Source organism: Tripterygium wilfordii, chromosome 10 (assembly GCF_013401445.1).
Source record: "Tripterygium wilfordii isolate XIE 37 chromosome 10, ASM1340144v1, whole genome shotgun sequence".
Classification (NCBI taxonomy): domain Eukaryota; kingdom Viridiplantae; phylum Streptophyta; class Magnoliopsida; order Celastrales; family Celastraceae; genus Tripterygium; species Tripterygium wilfordii.
In genome coordinates this window covers 8,921,205-8,931,562 of record NC_052241.1, presented here as the reverse complement: position 1 = coordinate 8,931,562, position 10,358 = coordinate 8,921,205, and the positions used below count along the sequence as shown (strand labels likewise).

At 35.6% G+C, this 10,358-nt stretch overlaps 1 protein-coding gene across 1 annotated transcript; it reads left to right on the top strand.

Moving 5' to 3' along the window:
• The first annotated feature begins 216 nt into the window (after positions 1-216).
• On the top strand, positions 217-5,952 carry LOC120007013 (centromere protein C-like). Its single transcript, XM_038857155.1, has 11 exons — positions 217-400; positions 908-1,110; positions 1,203-1,291; positions 1,383-1,485; positions 1,638-1,783; positions 1,939-2,726; positions 2,831-2,936; positions 4,325-4,410; positions 4,624-4,723; positions 4,808-4,915; positions 5,580-5,952. The coding sequence occupies exons 1-11, from the start codon at positions 242-244 to the stop codon at positions 5,705-5,707; spliced, it is 2,016 nt and encodes a 671-aa protein (XP_038713083.1). The 5' UTR covers positions 217-241; the 3' UTR covers positions 5,708-5,952.
• Positions 5,953-10,358: the final 4,406 nt, after the last annotated feature.

The window sequence follows — 10,358 nt, the reverse complement described above, 5'->3', positions numbered from 1 at the left end:
AAGATATGTTTGCTGATGTGACTATATTAAAATACGTGTTTAACTTGATTTTTTGTATAATAGAGATGAGACCGAGTCAACATTTTTATTGACCCAAAAAATAAAAAACCATTACATTTGTCCTTGATATATAATCCTACACTCTTTTTTTTTTCTCCCGCTCCGTCCTCTTTTTTGAAATATGCACGCAGACGCACTCATTTCTCTTTCTAGGGTTTTGCTTCTGTGAAAAAATCCAATAATGCCAATGGAGACCCTAACACAGGGCTCAGATCTGGAGGATCCTTTACAGGGCTACACAGGTCTTGCTCTCTGTCCTCGAACCTTATCGTCTCTCCCAAATCAGTACCCGTGCAATCCTGCGGATCTCCACAGCGCTCACGAATTCCTCAAATCCATGGTAATTCTGTCTCTCTTCATTCAAAATTTACTGTTAAGCTCTAGTTCAATACTTTTTCTCTGTTGTGGCCGTCGTAATTTATCGTCATTTTAGGTTTGTGCTTGTGAAAATTTGTCGGTGCTTTCACTTCTTAGCTCTGGCTTCCTACGGGGTATAAACGTTTTTTTTTCCTAGATCTTTTGTCGCATTTTTGAAATTCCATTGGTGCATGTGAAATGCGAGGGCAATGTAACTAATTACCTTTCGCTTTTTTTTATTTATTATTTGCTTATCGATTTCGAGCTTAATTTGTTTACCGTTGCTTGGTTTCCTTAAAATTTCATTGCAATGAAGCTTACATAGTTATTATGAGTTCTTCAGTTACTTGTGAAGATGGAGGATATTTTCTTTTCGTTACATAAAATATGACAACCAAAATATTTTTGTCAGTTTATATAATATAAGCAAGTTGATTCCAGTGTGAAGTCATGGGCAGTCATTCTGATTCGTTCCTTTTTATGCTTTCAGCCCTTAGGAAGTTCCAGCAAGCTTCTAGAGCAGGCAAAAGCTATTATAGATGGTAGTTCAAGTTGTCCTAGTGAAATGATTGGTCACGTATCATCTAATGCGAATAATGATGTTGTTTTGGGGAAAGAAGTGGAAACTCACCAAGAACGAAGACCAGCCTTGGGCCGAAAGCGAGCTCGGTTCTCTATGAAGCCAAATTCAAGGTAGGGAGATTTAGTTAATTCCTTGGCTTCAAAAATTATTTATTTATTGGACACCAACGATTGCTGATGCATGTTGCATCTATGTACGACAGTCAGCCTACTGTGAGTTTGGAACCAAGTTTGGACATTGATAAACTGAAAGATCCAGAGGAGTTTTTTCTAGCTTTTGAAAGGCTTGAAAGTAAGTTGCCTTTTGGTTTTGATTTTCAGACTCTATGATGCGATTAATTGTTAACTACTTTACTTTTTGTCCTATTATGATCCTTGCTCAGATGCCAAAAAAGAACTACAGAAACAGACGGGTAGTATTTTGGTGGACTCATATCAAAACGATCCAGCTGTGGCCCCCAGGAGACGTCGACAGGGAATTTTGGGGTATGACCAGCTTCTTTATTAGCATCCATTTGTTGGTTCATCATCATCCGAGCCTTTCTCCATTTCTTGGTTGTTCCTATTTATTTATGGGGTTAAAATTTTATTTGATTCAAGCTTTTGTCATTAAGATAACGTATATGTTCATATCACAGGAGGTCTGTTAAGTACAAGCATCGCCAGTCAACTTTTATGGCCTCTCAGGGCACTTTTGAAGAGGACATATCTATTCTCCCCGATCAAAGCTCGCAACTACGGCAACCTGATCCTAATAGTGAATCGCCAGAAAGGGAACTGGCTAGTGAGTGAATATTTTCAAAGAGAAAAGATTAATTAGCTTTAGCTTGATCTCTCTCTCTCTCTCTCTCTCTATATATATATATATATATATGTTGTCTACTTGCCTATCTCTTTGCATAAATATGCCTTTCAGATAACTAATTGTACTATGAATAGGTTCAATAAGCAAGACAGAAAGGGAAGTTAATCAAGTATTGGACAAATTGCTAAATGGTGATTATACAGAGCTAGATGGGGATGGAGCAGTCAATGTGTTACAGGAGTGCTTGCAGATCAAACCTATTGATTTAGAGAAATTAAGCCTCCCTGATTTTCTTGATATCCGTAGGAGTGACTTGAAATCCTCACAAGGGCATGTAGCCAAGGCTCGGAATCCATTGTCTGATATACATAATTTGGTTAAAGGGATAACCAGGAAATCCTCATTGGAGCCTAAACTTGCGGATAGTTTGATAAATTCCTCTGCTTCTCCGACTCCACCTAAAAGTCCATTTACCTCAATATCATTGATGAAGAAGCGAATCCTGCAAACCAATGTATCAGCTGATCCATTTTCACTAGATGAAATTGAAGGATCACCAGCCAGAAGTTCTTTGCCTCTAGACAGTGTTGAAAAAGATTCCCATATGGTTGATACAGGAAAGGAGGCGAGTGTCTCTGGCAAGTTAGAGTCTTTAACTATTGAAGATGACGCTGGCGCTGCTGACATGAGTCCACCTGGAGTTGCCATTGGAGACCTCACTGGTCCATCTGATGAATTTCTAAATGATTGGTCAAGTGGACCTGATTCCGCTGCTGATGTTGGTCGTAGTGGATCTCATTCTGGGTTGGATGATGACAACGAAAGCAGTGACATGGATAATGGGGTTATAAATGATAAGTTGAGTAGGGTTGATGCTGAGGTGCATGTTAGAATAAGTGTAACTCATGATTTGGAAGGCAAAGTAAGTTTCACTTTTGGGCTTTTTACATTCATCCCTTTGTTTCTTTGTTTGTCTTAGGTGAAGTTCTTACCCTAAAAATGTTTTGTTTTGGGTTATTTTACAAGACACCGGTGCAAGATACGACGCAGGAAGCACTGCCTTCTGCATTACCCAATCTCAGCATGGACGAAATGACCATGGAAAGTTCTGACATCACTCAGCCTCAGATGGGTATGATAAACTTTGTATGTTCATATTTGTTCTGACAGGGCATGAAGTACTAATAGTCACTTGTCATATGGCTGAGTTATGTCTGTCAGCTTTTATCCCAATTTAATGGCTTTGCTTGATGATATCTAATCATCAAATATGTTCCATGCATTTTTAAATCATTTTCTTCCTTGACTACCACATTATCCGTTCTTGGAATTTTCATCGAAGAGCCACGTGTGCCATAATAATTATATCTTGGATAGAAATGCCTAACTTTATCCTGACTCCTTTCTGCCTTATTGTCGTATCATGCTTTCAAGCATGAATAAAATGCTTTAATTCTGTCTCTTCTTCCTTTCTTTTTTATGGAAGGCTCTTCTTCCTTGTTTTCTCTCTCTCTCCTCACTCTTTTTTGTATTATTTCACTGAAAAATCATTGATTCCAATTAATACTATATGTATGACTAACCTTGATTATGCTATAAAAAGTCGTATGCCTAAATTTTACATATGATAGTTTTGTATCATTGTGAGTAAGGACTAACTCTTCCACACCTGAACTATGATAATTTTATATCATTCAGGCTATACTTTTTTAACTTGTAGGTAGAAATTCATTTCAGATTAGTATGCGCTCCATATTAATGATTCAGGGAAACAAATAGTTATCTCTTCCAAAATGGAGTATGCTAGGCTTAGGACTGTAACATTTATCACCTTAATATTTGAAGTTATATGGTGGAGTAATGTGATAATGTGAGGTGCATTACGAACATGATAATCAAAATGTATTTGAGCATGAGGACCTTCTGCTCATCACTATTGGACCTATAAAGTCAAACGTAGTGCGCAAGGATTTCCGCTAGCATTGCAAGGTCCTGGTATCTCAAATGCGCATAACCTTACCCTTGCATTACAGAGGTTGCTTGTGTGGTTTAGAGTTTGGACCTGTCATGCCTACAAGGAACAAAACAATTTTACCATTAGGCTAAAGCTTATCTTTGAAGGACATGCCTAATTCACAAGACTCCTACCAACATTGCGGGTTTGTAGAGGGGTGGATAAACACACCCATAACTCTACTTTTTGGAGAAAACTCTTGTGGTTTGAACTTGTGATATATTGTTTGCAGTGGGGTAACTTTATTTAACACAATTCTCAAGATCTAGTTACTATTGAATTTGTCTGTGAGTTTGTTCTGAAAATTTTGAACTTTTTTTGCTTTCATGAAACTTCCATATTTGCATCCAGTAAATTTAGAAGGTAATGGTTATGAAATTTTGAGTCGCCACTCCCCATAGTTCTATAATATGTATTGATTTGTTCCACCTTTTCATTCGTATGATTTAGATGTTTCAAAAATCACCTTTATATTCTCAGTGCATATTATCCTTTTTCATGGACAGATAAATCAGGTCCTGCTGTAGTTGAGAAGCATCTAAGGGATGGAACATCCAAGTCCCCAGCCGTTGTTTCACCTGAGCATGAGGAGGTATGCATTCATCAGTAGCCATATTCTGAGTCGAGTTCCTTCTTCTTTTTCCTGCATATGAGTTCTGGTCCCATTTAATACTTTTCACTTTTCAGCAACTACATTACCTGATAGATAAAATAAATGCATGTTGTCTATTTGTTGATGTAGCCTTTTGTTTTATAATTTTATTATGACTGAATTATCTATTCACTAATGCATGGGGTAATTCAGCAACCTTCAAGAGTTGCACTGAATAAGAAAACAAAAGCCAAAAAGCGTCTACAAAGAGAATCTGAGAGTATGAAACTTTCGAGGAGGCAAAGCCTTGCAGGTGTTCATTCATCCGTTATATGTTATGTCTATATATTTTGTATATCTCATTCTTGTAGAATAATTGGATAGTTTTCTTCAACAGTTTTTGGCACATTATGGGAAGGAGGTAAAAGGAAAAGCAACAGAATCAAGTCAAGGCCTTTGGAATACTGGAAAGGCGAGAGATTTTTATATGGACGAATACATGACTGTGAGTATTCTATCCAGCTTTCTTGACAATCCCTTTTTTTCTTCAAAGCCTTAATTTTGCTAAAAATTGTTTATACATGGTTTTGTAGACACTCCGAATGGTTTATTCTTCTTACATCATGACCTCAATATGACAAACTATCTTTTGGCAATATTGCATATTAGTCTAAAAATTCTTTAACGGTCCATATCCTGCTTGATTACCAAAAATAAAAAATTTAGTTTTCTACTGTAGTTCGTAGTGCAAAATGGAAGCTTTCTACCATGCTCAGGTAAATCCTGAAATTTTCTTTGATAGGAATATTTCTATATCTATATGAACTAAAGTACTAATATCACTGTGTGCAAACATAATTACAAATTCTTGATGGCGGTCATACCATGGTCCTGTAAAACATTGGAATGAAGCTTCATGAGGACTTTTGTGTGATCCCTATCCTAGTCAACTAGTAGGCCTTATTAAAATTAATGTCTCTGAAAGCTCTTTTCTTCAGAAGATATTCTACTACCACCTATTTGTGCTGTAGAAAAAGTTACCTGGTTTGTTTCAAGGATATTCATTTAATTTGGAGTTTATAATTAACAAAAACACAAAACAATGTTCTAACGTAGTTCAATTTCTGGTAAACATCCAAGTTGACTGGGTTTGATACACTTTATTGCAGCTTTGCCAACTGTGATTGGGAGAAAGTACGTGTCGCCTGCAAAGGGCGGTGGAAAACCTACAGTCAGGGTGGAGTCTTTTGTGTCTGAGAAGTACAAAGATCTGCTTGATCTAGCTGCTCAATGTTGAGTTGACTGTAATTAGGTGTCTACGGCTCGAGTGGGATACCAACCTGTGCAATGAATGGGGCATCCTCTGCTTTGATTTTTAGTTGTTTACCTTTGTATCAGTTTCATAGTTATGCGACAACTCGATACTTAAATGTGGATATTTGTTAATATAGGTTGGTTGCATTGAAACTCTTGTCTTGTATGTGTATTTTGCCTTACCATATTTGATGTAGCTGCTGATCAATGTCCAGTTTCTGCATTTGCGATGTTTGTGGGTGGTCATGGGAGTCCAGTCCATTTTGCTCCAAGATATTATAATGGTATACAAAGACTCAATATACTTGTTCAACAATGGGTGGCATTTCCATATGTTAAAAAATGGGTGTCATAGGTATGGAAGAGAGTTTTAGTTTCCAAGCTTTGAAATGGTCCAGGTCAATTTGGCACTGATGGGTCTTTCTGAATATCTCTTGACTTCCAAATGCAATTTGGATATTCAAAGCTTCTCTCAAATTTTCCTTTTCTTTGACGTCAAACAATGATCGATTGAGAGGTCTAGATGTCACTTTGCAAGTTAATTATCCTTTCTCATTCTTCGGTTGGAAAAAATTAACAGCTTAAATCAGTCCATATTCCTTAAGAGAAAATTGAGATGACAAATGCAATTTGGATATTCAAAGCTTCTCTGAACTTTTCCTTGTCTTTGACGTCAAAGACTGAACAATTGATCAAGCAGTAGTCTAGAGAAAATTGAGATGACAGTCTCTTTATTCAAAGGACTTTCAAGTTTCAATAGAGAGAATATAAAAATAGCTTTCAAAACAAGAAATGAAGGCAACGGCAAATGTGAATACTCTTTTTCTTTTTTTCATAATCGAGTAATCACGTCAAAGACTGAACAATTCAAAGGACTTTTGAGTTTCAGTGGAGAGAATGAAATTAGGGAGGGATGAGAAGAATGGGGTGAGAAGTAGAAAAAGAAGGTGGGAGATTTTCGGTCCAATCCACTTGAATTATTGTCCACTCCTAGGCCTAAAATTAGCGTGATTTTATCCTTCTAAAAGACACCTCAAGTGTTAGGAGATGAACCCAAACTTATAGACCATATAGTTGATGCTTACCAAACCGATATGAAACGTTATAAGTCTTAACACTCTCCTGCACTTATGGGTTTAGTTATGCGAGGCTCAACATGTGGATTATACGAGAAGTTATTAGAATCGAGTCTATACTTTGATATCATGAAATTATGAAGGAATGAGAAGAATGGGGTGAGAAGTAGAAAAAGAAGGCGAGAGAGATTTGGGTTTCAAATCCACTTGAGGTATTTTATTCACGCTTTGAGCCTAAAATCTACTTGGTTTTCTTTCCTTCTAAAACGTGGCTCAAGTGTTAGAAGATGAGTCCAAGCTTATAACCTACATATACAATTGATGGTTATCAAACCGATATGGAACATTTTTTTAAGTCTTAACAGATAACATAAAATAACTTTCAAAACAAGAAGTGGAGGCAACGGCAAATGTGAAACACTTTCATTTGGTTTCAAAGCATAACTCATGCAAAGCATCTTCCAGTTCACAACCAGGGCAAATTGACATTCACTAGAAGACCAAGTAGCTCTTTTTTTTTTTTTCTTTTGGGTCACCATACACATGCACTAGCCTCTACATACACAAGACTTTTTGTGAGGCTCTTAATACTGCCCTAGTTGTGTGGGTATATATATATATAGTTGCCTACATGCCCTTCTGTATATATTGTAGCATGACATATTGATGCTGTCCTTTATAAATGTGCCTTGTGCAACTTGCCAAACTGGGTATTATGGATAATTAATTTAGCAATGTAAACTAAAGGAGGAAAAAAAGAAAAAAGAAAAAAAGATCAAGCTGTCCCATGTGTCTTGTCCCATTTCAGGGCACGTGGGAGTTGGGGCACAGCTTGCATGCACAAAAAGTGTAGTAGATGCGGGGCCCAAACGTTTGGTGCACCAAAATATCTTTAAAAAATCGTTACTTAAATTTCTTTCATATTAGACACTATCTTATTATTTTTTTTGATTATAAATTTTTTAAAGAAAATATGCATAATTATATTCACAATGTTTAATAAATCTACATACAATTTTTTTAAAAAAATTTAAAAATACTTGGTGCTTTAGGTCTATCGTAGTTATGATAGGGATCTTAATAGCTAGTATCTCGATCATCTCAGTTGCTGAGTTGTATGTCAAAGGTTTTATATACATCATGTAAGACATGCGGAGGCCACGAATTCACTTGAATTATATATGTCATGTTGAGAACAGTATCAACAATAAAGAATAAGCGAAAAATTGAAGCAATTGAAACAAAACACCAAGATTTACGAGGTTCAATCAATTGTGCCTACGTCCTTGGAGTTGCAGAGATTTTTTTTACTATTTCAGAGAAAAAATGCAAGATATCGTCTGCACAGTTACAATCACACTTATATATCCTAACCCAACTTAATCAATTGGGCCGAAAATTACATTAAATGCCCACAATTTTTTTTTTCTCAATGACCTATCAGCCCTCACACTCGACAAAGTAAACTCCCAAAAATTCAATCTCATGATCCACAACATATCTTCCCATATCAAGTCATCAAACCGGATTACAATGCACAAAACAGGATCCATACTAAATCCCAACACGTTCAACTCGACAAATTGAGTTAACTGAGATATCAATTTATTTGGGATCTTTATCATATACGAATCACAAGTCAAGTAGGGGGGCCTTTCTACTTTTTAGCCCCTACAAAAACCTCTGCATTGCATTTTCTTTTGTCTCCTGCTGTGGTCCCTCGGGATGGCTTAAAGCCCATTTCAATCATTTTCCAAATTTTACTTTTGAGATTTTTGTGTTTCAAGTCAACACTATCGGACACCACAACAGGAAAAAGGCATGTACACTACGCCACCCCCAAGATGTGTAGAAAGCTTTTTAGGAAACAAAAGTCATCCAGAAGAACTAATGGAACATAAGTATCTAGTGACATAATAGACCGTTAACCACTTGAATGATAGTTTAATAATGAATCTATTTAGTGTCAAATGAAATATACTTAGAATGTCTGGAGTTCGATCATCGTTACGAGCAATATCTTTGTGATCACGGGTTGCTTTTTGACGAAATTTACTCTATCGTCAAGTGAAAAATTATTTAATGTATGCACCTGACGGTTTAAATTTAGGTCTATCTCCAACGTCCAAATGACAAAATTGTATATTATTATTTTCGGTTACGAAAAAAGACATAATAGATAGACTAATTCTAGATATTTTCTCTATCTAACATGTTGCAATATTTTGATTTAAAAGCAATTGGTATTCTAAAACCAAAAGATCTTCTTCTTCTTCTTCTTCTTCTTCTTTCCCCCTTTTGATATGATTTGGCTTGGATAAATATTGTAACTAAGGGAAATAAATGGTGTTCCTTTATTGACAAGTAACTTACTCAGTCTTAGTTATGTGCTACGTACTCTAAAGGGTATGTGTTCCATTATCAACTATACAAAATTGGGTTGACAATCCATTCCTTAGCTTTGACCAAATTTGTTTATTATTATTATTGAATTTGGATTTTTGGCTCTAATTAAGTTTATATGAGAATTTTTCATGCAACAACTTATATTACTCAAGTAAGGGACTCATCCCAACCAATTTAAGATTTAATTGCTCATAATTTTAAAAATGACCTTGGATGCAACTTATATTACTCAATAAAAGTGTTTGAAATTTTATCCCTCATTATTCTCTTTAGACAATTTTCAAACTTATAATCCTTGCCTTATCATGGACGGCTTGCCACCTAGGCTAACTAACCCCTTAGAGTCACTCAGTTCTCTAGCAAATACAACCCTTTTGATAGTGACAGATCTAGAGAATAGATTGAGGGTGGGCTCGATTGGCAGAATTAGAAATTTATAAGAGACAGCAAAGGTCGACGGAGTTCAGGGACAACGCATCTGAAATTTTTTTTAAAGGCCATTTATTTAAAAGTGATCGAAAAAAAATAAATATATGTATATATAGTCATTAAATTGCATATCACAAATTAAAACATAGAATATTCGCATATACCAACAGTAGCATTCAAGTAACACTCTTTGATTTCACTTGTTTTAGTATATGCTTTACAAATCACTTCGGCGCAAAGTAAGACACAACCTCTTCAAAGCATAAATGATTGAGATTTTACGTTCTGATCATCATCTTTGGTAAAATCAAGCCCACCGCGAAGACATTCATAAACTGCTGGATGGCTAGCCACCTAGACTAACCCTTTGGATGCAAAAATAATATTAAGCAACAAATAGAGGGAAAAAAAAAAAACTTATCTTTCGCTTGATTGAGTTGACAATGATAATCAAATGCCTTTAATTAGGTATCTATAATATACTCTTTCAACTAATATTCATTAAATAATTTATAATTAACTGATCATGAACAAACGACAAATATCTAATTTCTAGAAGCAAGTAAATAATTGCATGCCCTACATTCATAACGTCTTTTGTTTGTGGCCAAGTTGTTATTGACTATCTTACAGAAAAGTTGTTATCGACTACTATATATATATTACGATTTGAGTTAATTAATTAATTATATGGAATAATGACAACTATATATATATATATCA

What these genes read in the sequence shown, in the direction of transcription:
- LOC120007013 (XM_038857155.1), top strand. Translation starts at nt 242, where the DNA reads ATGCCAATGGAGACCCTAACACAGGGCTCAGATCTGGAGGATCCTTTA. An exon ending in ACGAATTCCTCAAATCCATG is followed by an intron (nt 401 to 907) that starts GTAATTCTGTCT and finishes TTATGCTTTCAG; the next exon opens with CCCTTAGGAAGTTCCAGCAA. An exon ending in GCCAGAAAGGGAACTGGCTA is followed by an intron (nt 1,784 to 1,938) that starts GTGAGTGAATAT and finishes TACTATGAATAG; the next exon opens with GTTCAATAAGCAAGACAGAA.